The 25,134-nt window shown below is 44.8% G+C and overlaps 1 protein-coding gene across 1 annotated transcript in view; it reads right to left on the bottom strand.

The window, feature by feature from the left end:
* The window catches only part of LRRC49 (leucine rich repeat containing 49), a 64,578-nt gene that overhangs the window by 17,792 nt on the left and 21,652 nt on the right, over nucleotides 1–25,134 (bottom strand). The window contains exons 7-11 of the mRNA XM_053271993.1: nucleotides 21,081–21,224; nucleotides 15,763–15,824; nucleotides 11,355–11,502; nucleotides 3,777–3,860; nucleotides 3,138–3,292 (exon numbers count right to left, since the gene is read on the bottom strand). Coding sequence (XP_053127968.1) covers nucleotides 3,138–3,292; nucleotides 3,777–3,860; nucleotides 11,355–11,502; nucleotides 15,763–15,824; nucleotides 21,081–21,224 — 593 coding nt within the window. The remainder of the gene's footprint in view (nucleotides 1–3,137; nucleotides 3,293–3,776; nucleotides 3,861–11,354; nucleotides 11,503–15,762; nucleotides 15,825–21,080; nucleotides 21,225–25,134) is intronic.

The following is a 25,134-nucleotide window of genomic DNA, read 5'->3' on the forward strand; positions in this document are numbered from 1 at the left end:
TCAACAACAGCACCCACCCTCTCAGTTCTCACACCACACTGATTCTGATCTGCACTTTTGAAAAACACTCAGACACAAAACAGAGGAGCTACCTGAGCAATAATTAGGTAACCAGTGCATGGGTTGTTGTTGGGTTTTTTTAATGGTGAAAGAAAATGCAAGGAAGAGTGCTGGGGACCTGGATGTTAAAGGGAGGGGGGGTGATTCTGAGATGGTGGGGGTGCGGGGTGTCTTCCTCGCTGGGGAGGCGGCAACAGCCCATTTTTGGACAGCACCAGGGAAGCGGTTCCATTCCGCAGCTCCAAACTTGGGCTTTGCAGGAAAAGGGAGCACAGGTGGAACTTCTGCCGGGAGGCCCCAGGTCCACGTGGAGGCCCCCGATCAGCTGTTCGGCAGCGGCACAGACTCAGAGACACAGCAGCTGCCGGGAGGGGAAGTGCCCCAGTGCTGCCTCTGCAACCGCTCCCCTTGAGAACCACCCGCCAAAGAGAACTGGCTTCCTCTCATCACACAGTGGCCCACCAGATGCCACTAGAAACCTACAGGCAGGAGTTGAGGGCATGCCCTCCCTCCTGCTGTTGCTCCCCTGCAACTGATAGAGGCATCCTGCCTTTGAGGCTGGAGATGGCCTATAGCCCTCCATAGCTGGGGATGGAATCTGTGTAGGGCACACTCAACCTACCCAGCTGGGGCTTAAGAACATAAGAATAGCCCTGCTGGATCAGGCCCATCTAATCCAGCATCCTGTTTCACACAAATGCCTCTGGAAAGCCCACAGGCAAGATGTGAGGGCATGCCCTCTCTCCTGCTGTTGCTCCCCTGCAACCCAGAGGCATCTTGCCTCTGAGGCTGGAGGTAGCCTACAGCTATCAGACTATCAGCTCCCCCTTCCTCCCATCAGCCTCTGTTATGGTTAAAAGTGCCTGATCCGGGCAGTCTTTGGTCTGTTCTGGGCCTGCCTTATGTGGTGGCGGCCATTTTGGAGCCATTGTGCATGCCCAACGGGCCTCTGCGTGGCCTGACCCGAGCACGCAGAGGCCCATTAGGCATGCACGGCAGCCTCCAAAATGGCTGCCGCCATGCATGGCAGGACCAGACCCAGTGATTTCTACTATAAATAAGGCTGGCAGGAGGAAGGGGGAACTCCAGAGACACATCCCACCCCCGCAGCCTCAGAGAACCACCCAGAGGGAATGAGTGTGTATATATGTGTGTGTGTGTGTGGTGTGTGTGTGTGTGTATATATATATATATATATTTTATAAAGATCACACACACTCACACACACCCCAAACCGAACCGGGGGCAGGAGAGTTCAAGAGGGTGCAGAACTGAATTGACCCAGTCCGGTTTGGGTCCAGTTTGGACTCAAACCGAATCAGGCCAGCCGATTTTGTGCACACCCCTAGCCTAAACCTTAAAAAGGAACCATTTCAAGTACAGTGGTCCCTCGACTTGCAAACTACTCGACATAAGTATTTTTCGAGTTACAAACGGCAGTTTTAGATCCGGTTTTAGATGCGGTTTTTTCGACTTACAAATTTTTAGATGGGGTTTCCTCGACTTACAAATTTTTAGATGGGGTTTCCTCGACTTACAAATTTTACATGCGGTTTCCTCGACTTGCCTGCCTGTTTACTGCCTGTTTATTCTTGAAAAGAAATGTTCCTGTGCAGTTTGCAAGCCTTACTGGGGGTCTGGGTCTTTTTTCTAGGCTCCGGAACACATTAATCCGTTCCCAATGCATTCCTATGGGAAACCGCTTTTCGACTTACGAATTTTTCGACTTACAAATGTGCATTCGGAACGGATTAATTTCGTAAGTAGAGGGACCACTGTATATGAATGAGCCCCAAAGCACACATTGAACATCTTTTCTAGAATAGATATTGCCACAACGTAAAACGTTCTTCAAAGTTCTTTGGTCTCAAATGCCCAAGGCAAAGATCTGTCTTTCCATGATAGGTAGCTTTGACAAAACTACTTTCCCCCCTAGTCAACAAATCTCTTCCATTCATTTTTTAAAGAATCTGAGATCCCATTGCACAGTGCCTCGGGCGATGCTTTTGTCCCACACTGCATAATTAACGTGATGAATGACAAAGTTATAGGACTTAAAAGGAGACAGAACTCCCCTCCAGCCAGGCACCAGAAACCCTCTGCCTTCTAGCCACCCATTTATTCTGATCAAGAAGCTCCAACAGATTCCCTTCTTTCAGAACACAGCTTGAGCAAAAGCACCACGACAACAAAAGTGTGAGGGGGTGGGTGGGTGGGAGGGGATAATAAGGTGGCTTTTGGATTCAGATGACGGGAGGACAGATTGATCAGTAGCCATCAGAACACTGGGCAAAGAGGCACCTTTTTAAAGCGGTGATTCTCTTTATTGAGCCCGGGGAGAGCAGCTGGCCCTATCCAACCCCAGCACAGCATCCCTCCAGTGGCTGTTGCTAGTGTCTATCTTATGTTTCTGTTTTAGATTGTGAGTCTTTTGGGGACAGAGAGCCATTTTCTTTATTATCTCTCTATGTAAACCACTTTGGAAACTTTTGTCGAAAAGCGGTATATAAATATTTGTAGTTAGCAGCAGCCGCCAGCATGACAGCTAAATGCAATCTCCATATTCAGGAACAGTTTATCTCCACTTGCCAGATGGTGGGGACAAGAAGATGCCTGACTCCATCTTTTATTTATGTGGCACATTTTTGTGCTACCTTTTAGCAAAAGCTGACATGGTGGTTCACAGTTAAACAAAAGCAATAAAAACAACACAACAAATCTAACTACACGTTAAAACAGCAGAAGGATGAAAGGCATGTGGTTGGGGCAAGCTGGAAACCTGAGCTGGCTGGCATTTCAAAAGGCCTGGTGAGATGAAAAGGTGGGAACCTAAAGGATATCTGAGTAGAAGGTGAGCCTCCCTTGGGAAATCCTACCAATGTTTGGGCCCCACAGGCAAAAAGGCCCTTTCACCAGCCATCTAGGCCACCCTTCAGGCAGCCATCTTGGTCTGCTTGTGAGCCTCCCCCTCTGGGGCGTCTGATTGGCCACTGCTGGAGATGGCAGGCTGGACTGAACAGACCCCCTGTTGGGAGTTATTGTGTGCTGATGTCACTTTACAGTTGATACTGCCATACCTTGTGTCTTCCGGAAATACATATGCAGCACTTCGATTGTCCTGGCAGGATTCATCCTCTTTGTTGTTATCCCCACTGGAAGACAGAAGAGAAATGCGATTCTGCTGGCTCTCCCACTTGCGTGCAATATTGCTAATTGTCAATCGTTTCTTCTCCTGAAAGGAGATAAATATATATATATATATAGTCAAAGCTGCAGGAATCCACAAATTGAAGCTCAGCTCGCTAGCCAGCCATTATCTGTGATCGCCACCAATTCCCTCTCTTCCCTCAGATCCTTTTCTAGCACAAGGCTTAGGGGAGAAGCAGGTCTGCCATTTGCACTCGGATGAAGAGATGGCATGAAAAAGGGGAGCCCTCTCCTTCTGCTTAGAAAGGATGCCTGCTATTTCTCACCTTCTCAAAAATAGTAGCAGAAAGGAGATCTCTGGGGAGGAAATCTCTGTGGTGCTGGGTGTCCTGATCGTCAGAGGGCTGGGGGCACTCGCCAGTGGCAAGCTGGCAAGTGGATTTGTAGAGGCCTGGTCAAGAACCACAACCTGCAAATGAGGTTGGGGGGAACTGCAGCAAGAGGCGGATCGGAGGGGGCCCAGGACCCAGAGCACCTCGGTTGGCATCACAAATGCCATCACTTCATACCTTCAGTAAAGTTTGCTTGTGGCTTTCACGCTTCTTCTCTTCCTCTTTCCTTAATGCGACAGATGCCATGCGCCTCTCTTCCTCCTGGGATAGGAGCAGGGGGAAACACTCAGCAGCATCTAGACAAATTTACTAAGTACTATTACTGACGACTTACTCTACAGAACTACTTAATTTCAATAGGATTGCTCAGGCGTAATTTCGTCTGGCTGCTGTCCAGTACAGTGCAGCTCACAAGCACACTAGGGATGTGCATGGAACCGGGTGGGCCCTGTTCGAAGGGTGTGTGTGTGTCTGCCTTTAAGGGTGGGGGAGGGTGCACTTACCCCTTCCTCCACTTCCCCTCCGCCAGTGCTCGGTTTTCTCAAAGTCCATCGGGGTGGCAGCGTACATCTGGTAAATGGGGAGGCAAGGGCCGCCCTGATGGACTTTGAGAAAACCGAGCGCTGGTGGGGGGAAAGTGGAGGGAGGGGTAATTGCACCCTCCCCCATCCTTAAAGGCAGACACCCCCACCGCCTTCAAACCATGGAACTGGCCAGTGTTCGGACCTGTTCGGAGGGCCATAAAAGGACCTTCGAACAGGTTCATGCCCATCCCTAAAGCATACTGGTCCAAAAAAATGTTGGGAGCCATTTTAGCCTGTTCCTAGAAAAAATCCCAAAGTAAGAACAGCTTAACAGCTCTGTTCAGACCTACTAAAACACGACAAAGTACTGAGCAAGCTTTCAAGTTCAACAGAACACTTCTTCAGGCTGCACGTTACGGAAAACATGAGGGAGACAAAAAGATGTGGTTTGGCATAATGAAAAACCCATTGATCATTGGGACTGAAACTCTGGAAACATCTGAAAGGAGGCTGGCTCTGAGCGGCTTTTTCTTTGAAACAGGTAGATGTAACTATACCAATTCCAAACCTACATGGAGCATTCTGCTTGTGTTCTGATCATGGGAAGCATCTGTCCATGAAGACAATGTTTGTCTCTACAGACAAATGTTGTAACCATAGAAGGCAGGGGGTGGAGCTTCTGAGCACGTCCGCACAGGGCAGGACTTCAGAGTGTGCTCTCAGGGACATTATATGCTAGTACAGTGTCTCTGCTTCCTACAATGCCTGAACAGGTCTAATGAGTTGGCAAGCATGTAATTTTGGGATAACATTATCAAATAACCATCTCAGCAGCTACTTCTGTGAGCAGGACGGCCTCAATATGCAGGAACCTCACCAACGGCTTAATATTTACACAGCACCATCCATACCCGTGGCTCTTTTTTCAAAGAGTGTGAACACATGCCCCTGACGGGCTCACAATCTATAAAAATCGCAAGGGAGACAACTGAGGAAGGGAAGGAAGCGGAAGCTGGCCAAGAATATGCAGTTATTTTATGTATGTACACATAGTTACAATAGCCAGTTCATAACTAAGAGAGCGCACGAAGAGCTCTCCATAGGCAATTCTCCTTAGGGTTATTTGAGAATATAAGCCCCCCAAAAAGAACACACAAGTTCTAAAGGTCCCAGCACAAGAATATGACCATTGTTCCATCAAGGCTGGCAGTACCCACACGGCATTCCTCTTGGGTCAATTGTACGATTCCATGTACAAGCTTTCAGCCACTCCCATACAACTGTCTTTTTAGAAGACATATTTTCCAAGTCAGAAAGCAACATTCGCAATAATACCAAATGTTTCATAGTTCTCCAACACAAATATTTTGTGAAGCATACTTGTAGAATTATTTTAATTTATTTGTGTGCCTCTTGGATGTTTATAAAAACACTTCAAAAAAGCTTGAGATAACATTTCTATTGACAGAAAGCTCGGGAAAGACTGGAATCCAGTTTTTGTACTTACAGAACCTGCATATTAAAGAGAAGTTAAGGTATTCAGAAGGTTAATCAAAAAAGAAAGTTCTTGATGCTAATTTTACTTGGAATATACACTTCTGAAGTATTCATTGTGTGTTTGTTCTTTCTTTTATGACAGCAGGATGGAGGCCAACTGAGAAACCGTAAGCCTACTGAACAGGAAATGTGCAACACTGTTAGCCTAAACTGTTAAATACCCTGTTAACTAGTTACTGCACAACAGAGCCCACGCTGTGTCTGCAGAGGGTCCAGGATGCAATTCCGGACATCTCCAGTTTAGGAAGAACCTAGCAGGACTCGGAAGGACTTCTTCCTTGTTGCAAGTCTGAGCAGACAGTTTTAAGTTAGGAGGGCTGAAGGCCTGGCTCAGTCAAAGGAAGCTTTGTATGTACAGTGCATAGTATGAGATGGGCGAGGGGGAACCTTTTTCTCACCTCTGCTCCAGGTGTTCCCAGCCTTGGGTCCCCAAATGCTGTTGGACTACAAATCCCATCTACAATGGCCTTCAGTTGGGAACCTCTGCTCTACTCTAACCAAATATGCAATTAATTTAAGCTTGTGGAAGCCCAAATCATGTTTCAGCTCTCTCCTGCCGAAATGTCACCTGTGTGACTGTACTCAGGCCTGTCCTTAGGGCAGGGCGACCGGGGCGATCGCCCCAGGGCCCACACTTGGAAGGGCTCCACAGAGGGCAGGCGGGCCACAGGCACACACTGGCCATGGCCAAGGTGTGGGTGGCGGCAGCAGTGAGGGAGAGTGCACCGAGGTGTGGGTGGCGGCGGGGCAGGAGAGAGCAGCCGGCCACGATGGACCCCCTGCCTGCCCCGCTCCCTCTGTGGAGGCTGGCCAAAAAATGGCTTTCCATTCCAGCTTCCCCACGGTGGGGTGGGTGGGAAGGAGCAAGTGAGCTAGCGAGCATGTGATCTGATCACTTGTACATGACATGCTTTGCTTGATTCTTCGGGCGGCAACAGCGAGAGGGAGCGGAGGCTGCTGCGAAGCCAGGGAGCAAGCAGCGGCGAGGGTCCATAGCAGCAGCCAGCAAGCGAGGCCAAGACTGCTTCCCGGTCCCTCCCTCATCGTGCCCGTCTGCCTGGCTCAGGCCTGGTTGGTGAAGCTGAGAGAAAACGAGTGAGGAGAGGAAATGGCCAGGCAGCAGTACAGACACTGGCAGACTAATTCTTGCTTTCTTGTGAGTTTGGTTGCTGATTGTGCCCCCAAGAACATGTGGTGGGGGTAGGAGGTGACAGATATGCTTGCCTGGGTTGGCTGCTGTGAGGAATTGAGGAGTCTAGTGTGTGTGTGTGGAGGGGGGCGCGATTTTCAAAAGCACGGCAATGGTCACGCTGCTTGTTGTTTTGTCGCTTGCAACAAAACTCCTGAACTCTTCAAAAAAGTAAAAGCATGAAGGAAACTGGAGGGGGCGGGGGAATGCCATCCATCCAAGCACTCAACTATGCCGGGTGGGGGGAGTAATCTTTTGTTCAGTCATGCTTATTGCAACACTGCAAGACAAAAGAAAAGAAGCTCCAGCTTCTTGTCTGCTTTCTGAATGGCGGGTCCTCTTTCCCATCCAGCCCTCAAGTTGCATTAAAAAGCAACAAAAATCCCAATGTCTCTGCTATCCCCAATTGCCTTGTGTATGTGTGATTGTTTTTAACATCTTTACATTCTTGAAAATTCAGTTTCTTAAATATTGGGTCCTTTAGAGACAGAAGGGGGAGTACGTAAACAAATATGTGGCATGGGAATACCTTGTGTATTGAAATGTTTCTACTAATGCATATTTGCATAAATATGCTTGTTTTATACTATTCCATTCTTGTGAGTTCAGTTGCTCTTTGTGCCCTCCAGAACCCACATGTTAAAAATAACCTGGGGTTGAAGCAAGGTAGAGGTGCTGGTGGTACTGTTAAGTTGCAGCAAACTTTCAGAGGTCAGGCAAAACTGGGATGGGTTGAAGAAGGGCTAGGGGGAACGGAAGGCACAGGATCAGGAGCCAGTGTGGTGTAGTGGTTAGAATGTTGGCCTAGGACTGAGAACTCACTGGGTTATTCTGGGCCAGTCATGTATCTCTCCGCCTAACCTACCTCACAGGGTCGCAGTGTAGAGAAACATAATTAACCATGTACACTGCTCTAGGTTCCTTGGAGGAAGAGTGGGATAGAAATGTGGGATTAAAAATTTTTGTGTGTCAAACACAGATTGATTGTTTTCTTCCTTTGAAATGGAGGAGCACTGGGCATTCTGTGAATAATTTGGATGGATGATGGTATGGTGCTTTGCTTTCCAACTTGAATCTTGGAATTCAAGTTTGGAATGCAAATGTGTTAAACTGTGTATATTTGTGTCTTGGTTTTACATAAAATAAAATGTATATTATTTATTTATTTGAAATGCTAAGCCCCCCCCCGCACATGTTGATTTGTTTCTAGTCCCGCACCCGCTAGGGACAGCCCTGACTGTACTGAATGCATCTTCTTCCCCAGTCCTTCCCCCGTCTCCATCTTCCTCCCCGTCTCTCTGTTCTTTCTGTTTGTTTAACTGCAGACAAGATCCTTAGGGCAGGGGTCTGGCCTCTTATTAGTCTGTACAGCATCGTGCACATTAGTATTACGTCCATGTTTATGCTGCCCTTTCTAAAAAGAACTCAAGGTGGCACACAGGCAGTCCCCTTCACAACCACCTTGTGGGATAGGTTAGGATGACCGGCCCAAGGCCAGCTAGGAAATCTGGTAGCTGAGTGGAGATTTGGACTTGGATCTCCCCCAGTCTGACCTGCTATATGAGCCAGGCTCTCACACTACCAGCACAATTATCATCAACATCATGGAGATCAAAAGAGCACATCGCTGCTATGATCGGAAATAGTGACTATATGGGCACATCCAATGCCTGTGTCCTGCTGCCTGCTTTAGCCACTTTATTTGAACAGAATTTGTCTGAAAATGCATAAGAGGACGACATCATCTGTTTGGCCAGACCAGTGGCTCCCCCTAGTGGCCACAGGGTTTGACTTAAGTCACTGTTAAAGGTAAAGTTGTGTTGTCAAGTTGGTGTCAACCACAGAGCCCTGTGGTTGTCTTTGGTAGAATGCAGGAGGAGTTTATCATTGCCATCTCTCGCGCAGTATGAGATGATGCCTTTCAGCATCTTTCTGTATCCCAGCTGCCCAATATAGGTGTTTCCCATAGTCTGGGAAACAGACCAGCAGGGATTCGCTGTTACTGCCATAGAATTTCAGAGGTAGCAAGAGGTTGCTGGTTTGAATTCCTGCTGGTAAACACCTATATCGGGCAGCAGCGATCTAGGAAGTTGCTGAAAGGCATCATCTAATACTACGCGGGAGACAGCAATGGTAAACCCCTCCTGTATTCTACCAAAGAAAACCACAGGGCTCTGTGGTCGCCAGGAGTCGACACCCACTCGACGGCACAACTTTACATTTAAGGCAGAGGTTCTCAAACTTGGGTTCACAGATGATGCTGGACTACAACTCCCATCATTGCCAGTAACTATGGCCAAAATCCATTACAACTGGGGATAATTGTGACTGGGGATGGTGGGATTTGTAGTCCAACAACATCAGAGGACCCAAATATGAGAATCCCTGATGTAAGAGATGTTAGAAGTCTTCTAGTTTAGTTCCCTGTTCAGGGCAGCACCAGATTCAGACCAGTCATAGGAGCATAAGGAGCCACCTTATCCCAAGTCAGACCACTGGTCCATCTAACTTGGTATTGGCAGCAGCTTCTCCAAGGTTTCACACGCAGGAATCTTTCCCAGCCATACCTGGAGATGCTGCCAGGAATTGAACCCGGGTCCTTCTGCATGCAGAGTGGATGCTCAACCCCTGAGCTACAGCCCACAAAAGTCTCAATTTAGAAGATCCTCTGCCAAAGATCCCCTCCTAACAGAGTAAAGAGGCACCTTCTAAAAGTGGTGATTCTCTTTATTTTGCAGGTGGAGAGCAGCTGGTCATCTCCACCCCCGGCACAGCATCTCTTCAGTAGCTGTTGTTCATGACTATCTTATGTTTCTTTTGTAGATTGTGAGCCTTTTAGGGAGTGGGAGCCATTTTTATTTATTTATTTTGTATCTATGAAAACCACTTAGGGAACTTTCGTTGAAAAGCGGTATATAAAATATTCATTGTATTGTATTGCATTGTATAGCACTATTCCTACCTTTGCTCTTCCTTCATGGGTTATAACAGGAGAGGCAGGGGGACTAATTAGACCTTGCATACTGAAGCTGCCCTGTGGTTGTACCAGTGAGATAAAGAGCAGCCTGGCCCCAGCTGTGGCCTGAGAGCTGAATCCTCTCTCTCCACAAGATCTAGGTCAGCAATGAAGAGATCAGCTTGATGCATCAAGAGCTGCTAGGAGTTTGCTCCCCGTTCCTCCTCCGAGGGCTCCACACCTCATTATCAGTTGCCCTGTGGCGACTGAAGTGAGCAGGAGGACGGCAAGAGAGAAGTCACCATCTAGAGAACCTAAAAGCTACTTGGGAGGATGCAGCCATCCTGCATCCCAGCAAGAAGATGAATCCGAACTGACAGCTGAGCTCTGAATCTTTGCCACAGGGCATTTGCTGTGGGGAGGGAGGGGAGTGCTAGAAATCCCACTACTGCCTTGGTCCTAGAATACGATCAGGAGCTGCATGATGCAAACTCCTTGCTGAAGTTAGGCAGGTCTGGGTCCAGTCAGTACCAGGATGGGAGGCTGTCTGGGGAACCCATGTGCATCCACCCTGAGATCCATTATGGAAGAAAGGCCAGACATAATATTTAATGAATAATCCACAGAATTCTCTGCTACTGGATGTGTTGATGGCCAAGGCCACCAGCTTGGATGGCTTTAAACAAGGCGTAGACAAATTCATGGAGGACAGGGCTGTCAGTGGCTACTAATCCTGATGGCTACGTTACCTTCATGTTCAGGATGCCTCTGAATACCAGTTGCAGAGGAACAGCAGCAGGAGAGGGGGCATGCCTTCATCTCCTGGTTGTGTGGCTTCCCAAGGCATCTGGTGGGCCACTGTGGGGAACAGGGTGCTGGACTAGCTATGCCTGGGGCCTGATCCAGCAAGGCTGTTCTTATGTTCTTTGAAAAATGCAAATTTCAAAGAATAACAGTAAAGAAAACAGAACACCAACCACTAAAAGCTCAGAAAAAATGAAACCACTTTAACCACCTAGAGTCAGGTGGTATATCAACTGAATAACAAACAAACAAACAAACAAACAAACTTGGCCCCTAAAGAATAACAAAGACAAGGTTGAATGGATTATTTCTGGGGAGGGACTTCCATAATTGGGATATCAGCTCAGAGAAGGCCCCTATTCCTGGTTGCGACCTGCCTAACCTCTGAAAGTGTGGGCAGAAGGAACAGGACCTCAGGTGATGGTATTAAGGAATGGGCAGTTTAAGATCTTTAAAAGATGGTCTCTCAGATACCCTGATCCCACACAGTTTCAGCAAAAAGCTCCCCGGATAACTTGCGTAACTGTTGGAATTGCACCTTGTATCACAGGATTGTCATGATGAGAAAGGCGATCGGGCATTTTGTGCATGGAAGGTACTATACATATTCTTCGTAATCACAATACAAGTCTTGAGGACATAGTGAAGGGACTGATTTCTGGTGAAACAAGACTCCTTGCTTTCAGCTTAACCCCTTGCCATTTCTTCCCAAGAGGGTTTCTTACTGTGATTTTCTTCATATCTAGCTGTCGGAGCTGCATCATATGGTGGAGAACAGTATGCTTGTACCATGTCTCCAGAGCTATTGGGTTGCCATCTAGGGTGATGTCTGAAAGGGACGAGGAATCAGCAAGGCACTGAATGTCGTCGAAACTGAATGAAAGTAAAAGGAAAGAAACAGTCACTGATCGGTCAGCATACCACCACCAATTTCTATGAATGCCTTTACCTACATACCTTGAAAATAACACAATTGTGTAATATTATTCTCCATTTCAGACAAACAAAACAGCATTTCAGAGGTGACCGATTTTTTTCACATGATCAGTAAACTTTCACTAGGTACAGTTATTTGTTGAAGTTTTAAAATTAAGCTGTGTCCAGATCAGGTCTCAGGGCATTTCATTTCAGTTTTGCCCTTCATTATCCTGGTTTTTATTTACATGTACAAATACATATTCCTCTGCACCTCTGCTTTCTTCTCTTGGAATTGCAGACTTGGTTTTCCAGTCCCCCTGACCCCACCACCCCCTCCGCAAGAAGTGTTACATTTGTGCAGCCTATACATAACCCAGTATTTGATGTAGCAAGGTGGGGAAAGGGATGGAGACCCTACAAGGGTCACCGAATAGATTAAGGCAGAAGCTCCAATAATGAAGAAAGAAAGGCTAGGGGGAAAGTCAGTGGATGACTTCTGTTCACACTTGTCAGAACTAGGAACCAGAAACCTCTGACCAGAAACCAGAAACCTCTGACCTGCACACTAATCCCCTTGTGGAAGACAAGCTTGTGAAAACTGTTTGGGTTTTTACTAGATCACTGAGGTTCATGAGCAGGAGCCATGTGCAATGAAGTGGCCTTAACACAGAGCAAAGCACAAAAAGGAGATTCGGGGTGGTACCAATTGCCTCCCTGTCCTACTTTACAAGAGAGGAAGACGCAGCCTGAGAGATAAGCAATTAGCACAAGTCCAGAGACAACAGAAGATTTCAGTTTTACTTGCAACGAACAGTTGAGCACCAGAAGCCCTTGCACATCACACAGAGATCTACCAGGAGATCCTGGTCTACATTCTGTCTGCCCCTGAAATATTACAGAGGGGGAAGTATTATCACTCTCAAATTCTAGCATGACTCCATCCAGGAACAGTCCCCTGCTTCTCCTTGACCTGGTTATATACTTCTGGATCAAAAGGCAGCCTTGCCAATCAGTCTCCCACTCCCTTGAACTGTGAATCTTAGCTTTGACCCTTGCCATTGGAAGCGGCTGGATTGCTCTTTCTGCAGACAAAGTCTTAATTTATCTCAATGAGTTATTAAATGTGTGCTGCAGCATAAAGAGAAAGAGAATCTGCCTGAAAAACAGAGCCAACGTTCTTGAGACAGAACTATCACTTAGATGCCCCAGAGAGTTTTATCTACACGTTTCCCAACATGCATCCAACTGCATTATTTCTACCTGCCCCTGCAACTCTACACAGACAGAGCGTGAGAGATGTTTTGTGGCAGAGCTTGGTCCATTCCACGTATGAAACTGACAAGGCATGCACAATGGTGCTGGAGAGGCACTGCACCCAAGAGTCCAAAAATTAATTAAAAAGCAACAACAAAGGCCTTGGCTGGGTCTGGAAGCACCTATGCTTAATGTATCAATGAAACACAAGCTTGATGAATGCCCAGAGAAAGGAAGTAGGGTATTTAGTTGCGTACAACTAAGTTAAGTTAGAACTGCATACTTATAGCATCACAAAAATATATAAAGGAAAAGTCTTCAGTTATTCTGATTAAAACTTTCAAATATAGAAACAAACAATGTTCAAATTTACATCTTTAGAAGACTACAGCCTAGAACATTCTAAGTTTCATAAAATATAAATGGTTTTTTATCTTCTGATATGGCAGATTAAATTTTACTGAGATATAAAATATTAATCACAAATAAACCCATACTTTTGACCTTTGTTTGAAGACGTTAAAGGCCACTTCAGCTGAAAGCACTACTTTCTGATCCTAGGGGAGTCTAGACTTTCCACCACTATTCACGGTTTTGGAAAAGGAAAAACAGCCGTCTTCCCAAAGGAGCAAGCACATATTGGAATAGCTTTGCCCATTTTGTTCAACAGGTAGATAACAGGGTTAGAATAATGAGTGCTCAACACAACTGGCAATGCCAATGGAAAGAATCCCTTCAGTTTTCATAAATATTTGAGCAAAATAGTTACTAATAAAACAATGGCAAAGATGACAGCAATTGTGCCATCTGAAGTGCCAACTCTGCTGCTCTTGTCTCTGCAAACAAGCACCTTTTTTTGCCTTTGCCCACAAGATGCCAGAGTGAGGAAAATGCATCTTGCCCTCTGAATTCATCATATAGCCAAATCTGATTGGGCAACCTTCAGGTAGACCAGTGCTCCCTCTAACAGGGATTCCCAGATGTTGTCAACTACAACTCCCATAATTCCCAGCCAAATACTACTGCAGCTGGGGATGCTGGGAGTTGTAGTGAACAACATCTGGGAATCCCTGCTAGAGGGAACAGTGAGGTAGATATGACTAAGCACCACTGAAGTCAATGAAACAAGCTTGTCATTACTAATTTAAGCCTCATTAATTTCAACAGAATTGTGACTAACTTAGTCTGGATGCTGCACATTGGCTTTGTGATGTCATCATGAAGCCAATTCAAAGAGAGGGCAAGAACTGGCAACTAACAGGTAAAGAGGAGCATGATCCCTGCCACCAACAAGTGGAGCCAATATTATGCCTCTGGTTGTGTCCATTTCCTAAAACTTTTTAGAAGTTCTCCCTTCAAGTACAAAAACACTCCCAAACATCTAGTGGGTCCTCATGGGAAAGAAATATGATGTCAGCTACACCAAAGCATAAATTAACACTTCACTGACTGCAGGTTTCACACCCTGAGGATGGAGCAGCAAACTATGGCCGTCCTTCAGCTGCTGGGAACATCCTAACAAAAAGTAGCAGGGCTGGGATTTAAGCATCAGTGACACAGAAACAATTTGAACCACCAAAGCGGGCAAGGGGCTGATTATTTATTTATTTATCTATCTATCTATTTTGTACACCGTTCCAAACATTCATCTGGAATGTTTTGTTTAGCATTATAGTCAACTGCATTTATTTCAGGAGGGCTTACTGACAAGTACTACTTAGAATTAAATGCATTGCAACAGCATAAAAAAAAATCAGCAAGTGATATTTCACATAGACCTTTCATACTTTAAACCACAGACTGAACGAAACATCCCAGCCACTACTGTTGTTTCCACCAACAGCAGCTCTACCTGATGAATGGCCAGCCTGAGGCACCATGGCTCTCATTAACGCAGGGGTGGGGCGGGAGAGAGAGAAGCAAACAGGGAAGAAGAGGCAGCTGTGCCTCTTTTTAGTTTATTTGATTTAACAGATTTCATTTCATTATTAAATATATTTCATTTCTTTTGGCTTTAAGACCAGCCGCTCCTCTCACCAACTCAGTTTGCTGACAATTAAATCACTTTCCCTCTCCACTTCTGCAGTACAGCACCAACAGCAGCAATTACAAATGGGGAAATTCCACCGAGATCAAAAAAGACCCCTCCCTTGCCACACACACGTGTGGCTGACTGCAAGATTCCAGCCAGCCTTTGCAGCAATGAGGCACAGGTCCAACATTTAATTGTTTAACATGAGAAAAGCACGTTAAACATTAAAGAAGTACGATAAAATATGATGATGATGATGGAGCAAGAGCATCCTGGTGAAATAATCCATGCTCTGCTTTTAAAAACAGCCTCATAATAAAAGTGTTCCTGTCCATATTACAGAAATATGAAATAAGCCCCACTCCGAAAATGACTGATATTTGCTTTTCAAATGCTAGCATCTCCTACACAGAAAAGGAGAGTTACCCCAATTTCATGGCCTACTTCAAAAGTAGCACAGCAACAAACAGTCTTAGGTAACTAAAAAGGACGTTCAAGAGACCTTTTCGAAGTCAGCAACTGCAATTAGCAATCTGACCATTTATATTACAGTCTCTAGCAAACACAATCTGCTGTATAATCTAAGCCCCTTTAAGGCATTTTTGATCATAAAATTATCTGGATTCACAAACTGACTCCAAAAAAGACAGAAAATGTAAAGTGGCATATTTTAAATAGCAAAGTCATGTTTTAAACAGAAGACGAAAATGTTCACAGACTACTCTGTGCACGTGGATAAATGTTGGTTTCATAATTGTTCTCCTAGCCCATATCCTCAATATTTCTTGGACCAGACTAGCGCATTGGAAAAACACAGCTACTGCAAAATATTGAGACTTTTAAAAGATATCTAAAAGGAAAATAATACTTGAGGTCCTGAGAGGAAGCAAACCGAGCCGATCCCCACTCATTCCCCAGTTCCCTCTTACCAAGATATATTGTTAAAGCTGAGGAAGAGACGCTGGAGGCAGGGCAAGGTATCCACATCTTTCTAGAATGAGAGAGAACAAATATCAGTTCAGCATCCGAAGGAGAACATGCCCTGAGCGCTCAGCTTCTCCGGAGGATGAAACATGCCTACTGCTATTTTCTGTAACCTTGCTGCAGCATTGATCGCTGCAGAGCCCATTCCTCTGTGGGGCAGGTTGCAAGGGAGGGTTTCCGTGCAGAGAGCTCCTCGAAAAATTAGCTGTACCACCCACAACAGAAAGAGTGTGGGACAAAAAGAGAGAGAGAGAGAAAGGAGGCAGACGCCTGCCTTTTTTTGAGAAGGCTTGCCGGAAAGGAGCCAAGGTGCTGTCTCAGCGTTTCAGCTGCAGAGGAACAGTGCCGCAGTCAAGCGGCATGCAACACAAAAATCCGGTGTTCCAGCCACGCTGCTCTCTGCCTCGTCAAAGGGCTAGCTGATGCATGTAATTGTCCAATTGACAAGAGCGGGACTGCAAGTGGCAGGGCGAAGGAGCAGTTCTGCACTCTCAGACATTTTAACTAAGATCAGTGGTCTGCGGCCACAGCATCAGGGTTGCACAGAGAGGCACTCCAAGGCCAAAATCGTATAGAAGCATCATCAGTTTGTAGCATCTAGTTTCTAGCTTCAATAACTTTGGGGGCACAGAAGGATGCATACAGTTCAATACAATGGCTAGACACTCTTTCAAGAGTCACATAGATTTTATTTTATTTTATTTTTATTTTTTGCCCCAGATCACACACAAACCAACAGTCAGTGGGTGGGTCAACTTTCCTACCTATAAAAACTCTCCAGTTTAATGAACACCAACATACCAAATTGCGAGGCAAGGCGCCAGGGGTCTTTCCTGGCTCTCAGGGGCTGGGTGGACAAACACACAGTGACAGCACCTGCTGAGGCCCGTTTGTTGAGCACATGGGACAGGGCTTTCTCAGTTGCTGGCCCCAGGCTGTGGAACCCGCTCTTGGCAGAGAAGTGCATGACTCCCCCTCTCTCCGCCTTTAGGAGGAAAGTGAAGACTGCCTTTTTTATCCAGGCTTTTCCAATGAGTTGACCTTTGCTCTTTTTAAATTTTTTTAGCTGTATTCATTCTGTTTTTATTGAATTATTTTTATCTTGTAGTTAACCACCCTGACGGGTAGTACATAAATATAAAATATAAATAGATGTTATGGCATAGTCATGGTGTTCTTAGCAACATGATCAGAAGCTAGACAGCCTTGCTTCTGGAAGAACCCTTCACCACCCATCCTGAAAACCAGACGCTTGTGATAAGCCTACCCCAGCAGAAGACTACAGATGTTCCGGCAGAATACTGCAGATATGCTGGCAGACTATCACATGACACCACACATGACACCATTAGTGAATCCATGACACCAGCACAGTTATGCTGATGGAGAGCCTAAGATGGAGTGGCAAGGTGGGGAAATGATGGGTGGGTGGGTGGGTGGGTGTGCTCTTCTCCAGCCATTACGTTTTGCCCCTACACCAGCAGGTTATGCCAATTTGAGAGGTGCTGCAAGTTAGAACCCTCCTGTAGTGACCAGCTTCCCCTCCCTCTAAAGAGTTAACAGGGAGTGAACCTCTGTCCTGACTGACAGGTTGGTGAACTCCAGGACAGCCAATCAGCACACCAGGTGGCTGGGACCTAGAGAGCGGACATGTGGCAATGGAATTTGCTGCAACAGGATGACTGCAGCTCTTGGAAGACAGAACTGCAGGGGCTTGATTCTCAACAGGAGTTTGGTAAGTTCAAGGAAAAGGAAAGCCAAGGCTAGTGGCTAGTTCTCTTCAGAAGTTTAGGGCAGGAGAAAGAAAGAATTTGTGTTAGAATTTCTGCTACTTTGGTGTGTGCTTTGCATTTCCTGAATATTTGTTATTTACAATTAAGTAACTAAGATTTTACTTTATGCCGCCCCAGTATTATTCAGTATCATTCAACAATACTGTTGAAGTATTCTTGTAACCAACTAAGTATTATTAAGTTTATCCAACGAGCCAAAAGCCTCAGACAGAATCAGTCTGTAGTAATTTTAAAAAGACTGTAACCATTTAAGCGTTCTTAAATACAACCTAAAACTGAAGCTTAAGATAATCTATGTTTGTAGTAACTGAATGAAACTGCGGGTTTTTTTTGTTCTTTTCTTTTTACAAGTCTCTCAGAGTTGGTTTTTAACTCAGGGAAAATGGGGGCAGAAAATGGGATTTCTCTGGTGCAAAAGCACTCAGCTGCTATCAGTTTTTCTCATCCCGTGCAGACATACATGTGGAAGGTGTTTTTGTTTGGGGTGTGTGTTTGTTTGTTTGTTTGTTTTTTGCCCAATACCCAGTTACAGAGGGACCGTGGATCCACTGGTCAGTTTCTCTGCAAGTTTTAGGGTGCTTGGTGGCAGCATTTTAAATCTACCAGATATATAGAAAGGTTTTAGGAGAAGCCCACCCAGGCAGCTCAGCAGGGATGACTCAGCATTTTCTTTCCCTCACTTGAGCTAGCTCTGAGACAAAGCCTCTGTTACACCTCCCACTGAAGTCAACAGAGGCTCAACATAGACTGCTCCCCACTTCAGAGTACAGGGTTCGGACTCAACTTTGCAGCCAGTGACAGCACACTCACCCCATTTTATAAACCCTGACGAAGGATGATAGGACATACAACACGAAGCTCTGGCCTTATGTTGTGCCCCAAGAACAAAACCTTTGATGGGAAAAGGGCACTTCATGGCTTCAGAAGACATATAGGAAGAGCACTTTCCAACACTTGCCTTCTCAGAACTCTTGCAAGTATTCTGCTGAACACCCAGCATCCAACACATAATACTTCACACACAAATACGCAACAAGAACCTTTACTCCACTGCCCCAACTCAGGATGCAAGGGCAATGTACTCCACTCTGGTAAGCAAAGGAGGAGAAAGAAAAACCTCATGCCTCAAAGTATGAATGCTGCAAATGTTACCCATTTCTCTCTCCCACCTCATTCCATTCCATATGAACAACCATGTCATAACTGAAAGGTACTGGTCAATCATCCCTTTCTCCCTCAACAGATTACAGCAGTGTCTCCCACAAAAGAAGCTCAGGTTAACTTTGTTCTGTACAGAAATGCGCCCAAAATCTGGTGGTAGGCATTCTTTTGGTGAATGCCAGGCATTTCATACCAACCACTGCCACTGCAAAGCAGCAGACGTCTCCTTTGCAGGATCACACCCTGCCTACATAGAACAGAACAGTCACTGCACATAGTCTGACTGCACATCTTTTGCCTCAGGCACCGCACTCTCTCTCATGGAGCATTTTCAGGCAGCAGACTTTACTGCTGGTTTACTAGGAGTTTGAATTTGCCCCAAAAAAACAACACAAAAAGTGGAATTTTTTTTTTACCTCGGACATAAATAGGTCTACATTCCAATGTCTACTGAAAAACCTGAATCGTGTGTGGAGTGTTCCCCAATAGCTCAGAGGGATTTCAGGGTATATCTGGTCGATATGTGATCGCACACCCTCCATTCTTGAGGCAAAGAGAGCTAAAAGATCCTTCTGGAAATGCTCCTGGAGGATGGGAGGTGGAGGCCAGGACATCAGAAGAGCACTTAAGTAACACCATTCCCACTCAGTCGCTTGCTCACAAATACCATCTGTGCATCCAGGTCCACCATGGGCTCTGGGGGCAGCTGACAGACAATATCAAGTTATCAGCTACAATACACAAAGGTAGAATTTGGACTTTATAAACAAAACGTCAGGGGGAAACAGCCAGTCACAAAATAATCTGGGTTCCAGAAGAACATCTGCCATCATCCATCAGCACAAAAGTCTTCCAGAACAGGAAGGGATGAAAAGTCACTTTTGGAAGCCTGGGGAAAACCAGTCATGCTGTGAGGAAGCCAGCCAGCCACTTCTGAAGAATCACCTTTCAGGTCACCGCTTAGGCCTGCTCTATGCATGTAGCAGAATGTGGTAGTGGTGGTAAAAGAATCCTGAACTCCTAGACTATAGACTCCAGAGAGGAGTGCCAGATTTTTTTTTTTAATGCACCCCACATTTAAAAAGAAAAAACTCCCTGTAACCAAGACATATATATATAGGATAAGAGAGAGAAAGGTTCCAGTCCCAGCACTCAACTTGCTGTGCGGGTTTCTACTTGCAAGAAGTTTTTTGTCACATTCAAAAATGCAATCTGATGATTGCATTTCAAAAATGGAAATGCAAATTCCATTCTGCCACTTCAGGGCTTTATAACCACCTTCTGCTGCATGGCACAGACCAGACCTTAGGGATGGAGGAATGACAATGTATGTATTGTAAACAGTGGCTGTGAACCATTTAAACAGGTAACTAACTACAGTTCACAGTAGCTACACTAACAAAAGGAATTTGCAATAAGTTCACAAGATACCGAGGAATCACTTCCACAACTGGGGAAATTTTGTACTTCTTACAGATGATACATATGCCCTGCCAAATCTAACTAGTCTGTACCTCTAATAACTTATTAATTTATTATTATTATTAATGGTCATAAAAACACATCACTGAACATTAACTTGACATGGTTATTAGGACAAACGAAATGCCCCATTATGGTAGAAATTATCAGAATGCAACTTCTAAACAGCAATTTTTCTTTTTAAAAGGACATCAGAGTAATATGAACAGGGAGTCGAACCAACCTGAACCCCGAAAATGGTTCAGAGAGGTTTCTTCAGTGAATCAGAACTGAACCCAAATTAAAATCTCTTGGTCAAACTGAACATGAATGGAGCCCTAAACAGAAAAAGTGCTAACTGGTTCAAAATAAGAGGTTCAATAATCAGGCACTCAGCTTGCAATGGTATGATGAATGTTTTATTTTCATGTTTTTTTATCCTGTTGCATGTATTTTGTTTGTAATACATTTTGTAAAAATATTTTCGCAATCAAAAACAAGCAGGGTTTTTTTCTCACTTTAAATAGTTATAATTATATTTTATAGAGCTTATGCTACAAGCAAATGTTGATATTGCTGTAACATGTATCTAAGTAACTTCAAGGTGTCTGAACCAGTTACCAAAACACTTTTTAAAGCTGATGTCTCAACTGAATTGGTCTGGAAAATTAAAAGAAATACTGACGAAGCTGAACCAGAACTGAGCCCACATCTTTCATGGTGAGACTCCATGCCTACAACAAACTGAACGATTGTTTTGAAGCTCCTATGGCAAAAATAGTTCAATAATTCAAATGAGAACATGATTTAGAAGAACCAATGTAAACAAATCCAGTTCAATCACTTACCACTGATGTGATCTGATTGTATCGAAGATTAAGTTCTGCCAACGAATCCAGTCCACTGAGGTTTTCAACTAATGTCAAGCAATTTCGGGCAAGATTTAACAATCTAAGTTCACTTAAATGACTGAGATTTTCTATGCTAGCAATCTATAAATAAAATAAAAGGAATGCTTTAGCATTAATTTTAACACTTGTGGTTGCCCCTTGCTTTTTCTGTTTCCCTCCCCAAAGAATGACATCATCAAAACAGCAGCTTCTCCTGTAGGATTCAATTTTACAGATGAATGCTAGGGAAGCTTCCTAATCGCCCAATCCTATGCCTCTTTACTTAGAAACGTCTTTACTCAGAATTAAGTCCAACTGTGTTCAATAGAGCTTGCTCCTGGTTAATTTGTTTTATGTAAAGACTGTCTAGAGTACATTATTAATAGTTTTTTGTTGTTCATATCTTAAGCCTTTTTTGTTCATATCATATGCCCATTTATGTGGTTAAGTGGGCATATGATTATGGTTGCAAGCAAAGTTAATTGCAGAAGAGCAAAAGAAATATGTATCTTGAAGCCACCAAACGAAGAACTATACTGGTTTCTAGTAGATAAAAATTAATCACTAAAACAACGAATTTGGCAAGCAATTATAGAAACACTGCTATTTGGAGCTGGACATCACACAGACAGCAACAGATGGTGAAGCATGAATTGTAGAGCTCTCCAAAGATGGCTTCTGACTAGGAGGCTTGCAACACATGCTTTCTAAAGAGCAAGAGCAGCCATCTGAATTTCATAAAGAATTCATAGAGATGTTATTTATAACTTCCTCTTTCAGCAGTTCCTTTATTCCTTCTAATCACAGTTCTCTCTCTTTTTTTCTTTTTTAAAAAAACATATATAATTTATTAGATCAAGACATGGTCTGAAAGTACGTGACACAGCCATCTTGCTGAAATTAGGCAGGTCTGATGGTCGATGCCTGGATAGAAGACGGGCTAGAAACCCCATGTACCCTGCCATTCGTTCCATCCTGCAGAAAAGATGTAAAACAGCAGTGCATGCTGGGTAGCACCTGAGGAGGGAAAAATAGGTTGCTCACCTGTAACTGATGATCTGGTAGTGATCTGTTGTTTTAATGAGGAATGGGTTCTGCGCCTGTGCAGAGACCTCATGTGTAGATTGACTAGCTCCTCGTGATGCCCATTCTGCCCTGCATGTGCTCTGTGCTTCCACTGTAATCGGCAATTGGGGGGGTGCCATTCTCAGTTTCTTGCAGACCATCATATCCTGATGATCTTCTAGTGACCATACTAGGCAAGAGGTTTTTTGGTTTAGTTTGGTTTTTAAATGCTACTATAGTATGGAGGTTTGGGAGGGTCTTATGAATACAATGGATCTCTACCAGATCATCAGTTACAGGTGAGCAATCTGTTTATCTGGATCATGATCCATTGGATTCATAAGGAAGGAGTGATTAGCTAGCTTCTTACCATGGTGGTGGGCACAGCAGCCCCTAAAGCCTATGACAACACCTGTTTCAAAATGCTTCTCCCAAAACCTGCCCGCTCAGCAGACCACAGGTCAATGGCATAATGTTTAATGAATGGCTGTTGTGATGACCAGGTTGCAGCCGAGCAGATGTCAGCCATGCGTATTCCAGACAGGTGTGCTGTCGAGGATACATAAGCCCTAGTTAAATGAGCCCATATGGTACAAGGCAGATCTATACCCTGGAGTTATATGCCTGCAGTATTAACTCTACCAGCCAATGTGAAGAGCCTTTGCTGCGATATTGGCTGTCCCTTGGCCCTGCCTTTGTAGGCCAGAAACAACCTTTTCGTTTTTCTAATTCTTTTGGTTTCCTCTAGATAGTATAACAAAGAATGCCTCACATCCAGAGAATACAGTGCCTTTTCCAACGGTGACTCTGGATTCTGGAAAAAGGTAGGGAGAACAATGTCTTGATTTAAGTTAAACTCCGTCACTGTTTTAGGATGGAACTGCATAACTACCTTATGAGGATAAAACCGCATAACTACCTTATGAGGATAAAACCGCATAACTACCTTATGAGGATAAAACTGAGTATAAGGAATGTTCCATGTGCAATGCTGTCAGTTCACTAACACATCTTGCAGTCATAATCACTATGAGGAACACAGTTTTCAAGGTGAGCCACTTATTTCTTGCAGTCCAGATGAGAGAAAACTGTTGTGCGATCCCATCCCTTATGCTTTGATGATATAGCAGCCAGATGCTGAGGGATACATTCGCTAATCCTGTGAGCTTCAATGTAAACAACAATGTATTTTTAAGTATATCTAAAAAGCTAAAAGCCTCAGACAGAACCAATCTGTGGTCATATAAAGTTTCCAGGAAGGAAACCTTGTCTGCATGGATATTCCTTAAATTTCTTCCACTTAGAACCATAGTTCCTTCTGGTTGGCAGCCTTCTATTGTTAATTAGAATTTTCCTTAGAAGCCGACTCTCAAAGCTGTCATCTGCAGAGTTACTCAGTTGCAAAGAACAGATATTTAGGAAAATGCACACACACAAAAGCAAAATAAATTCCTGACACACAGTCTGACTAAACAAACTGTTACCTATGCTGGGTTCCCGAAGCCAACAAAGTCCTGGCTTCCCCTTTCCTTGACTCACCAAACTCCTCATGAGAATCGAGCCTCCTGCAGATCTCTCACCCTGAGAGATTATCCTGCAGCTCCACCATGAGGCATCCGACCTCATGCTGGTCCACACTCTCCGCTCACTTCCTCCTTCTTGATCCCTGAAATCTCAGCATCAGCTCTCCTGTCCCATTCTCTTAGTGGACTGATTGGGTGATCTCTAGAGGTCACCAGCCTGTCAGTCAAGACAGGGGTTCATTTCCTATTAACCCTTTAAAGGGTGGGGAGACTGGTCACTACAACAACGTTTAAACGTTTTCTTAATTTCCTTGATTTTCTTTGCCATTAAAGGTGTGTCTTGAGATCATAGCCTCAGAACAAACTTAGAAAGTAAAAAAATTACTTTCTAATTTTGGAAATTAGAAATTACCAAAACAGAGCATTGGATACTCACCGTGAAGGCTTCTTCTGGTTGCTGCTGTCAAGGCATCTCATTGGGTTATCCTCGTCACGTGCTCCTGGGCAGGACTATGTAAATTTCTAGAATAGAACAGTCCTATATAGCCGGACGGGGATAACCCCGCCCCAGTTCTTATAGGCCGAGAGATGACAGAGAAGACCCATAACACAGATTAAACTGCACAACACCAGAGAATATAGATAACCCACAGTAGAAAACTGTCGTGGCATAATCCCTGACGGTACTGACTATTTCCCAATTACCCAGTGAAAAATATAGTTGTTCCCATGGAGAAGAGCAGCGGAACTAAGGAAGGTAAAAAAGGAAGACCAATGGGTGGGCTGAGATGCCTTGACAGCAGCAACCAGAAGAAGCCTTCACGGTGAGTAACCAATGCTCCGTTCTCAGTTGCTGCTATCAAGGCATCTCATTGGGACATACCAAAGCCGTACGTCTCCGGGAGGGAACCCACCGGCTGCTCTACTCCTGGGGAGCACCCTCTGCAGGCCCTGTCTCCCAAACGCCGCTTGGGCGGAGGCATACAGGTCGAGTTTATAATGTTTAACAAAAGTGGAAGGGTTCTTCCACACTGCTGCCTTACAAATTTCCAGAATGGGAGCGTTAGTGGCGAATGCCGCTGAAGTAGCTGTGGATCTGGTAGAGTGGGCCCAGATGTTATCCGGCGGATGTGCTTTCTGAGTTTCGTAAGCCAGTGATATACATACCCTAATCCACCTGGCTATTGTCCTGGGAGATACCGCCTCTCCCATAGAGGTTGGCAGGTAAGATATGAACAGGGAGTCAGCTTTACGAAATCCGGCAGTCCGTTTAATGTATTGCCTTAAGCACCGTCGCATGTCCAGCTTATGCCATAGCTTCTCACGAGGGTGCACCGGATGGGGGCAAAATGATGGAAGAAAGACGTCTTGTGCTACATGAAAATTAGAGAGCACTTTCGGGAGCATGAACGGGTCCAGGATGA

Source organism: Hemicordylus capensis, chromosome 10 (assembly GCF_027244095.1).
Source record: "Hemicordylus capensis ecotype Gifberg chromosome 10, rHemCap1.1.pri, whole genome shotgun sequence".
NCBI classification, from domain to species: domain Eukaryota; kingdom Metazoa; phylum Chordata; class Lepidosauria; order Squamata; family Cordylidae; genus Hemicordylus; species Hemicordylus capensis.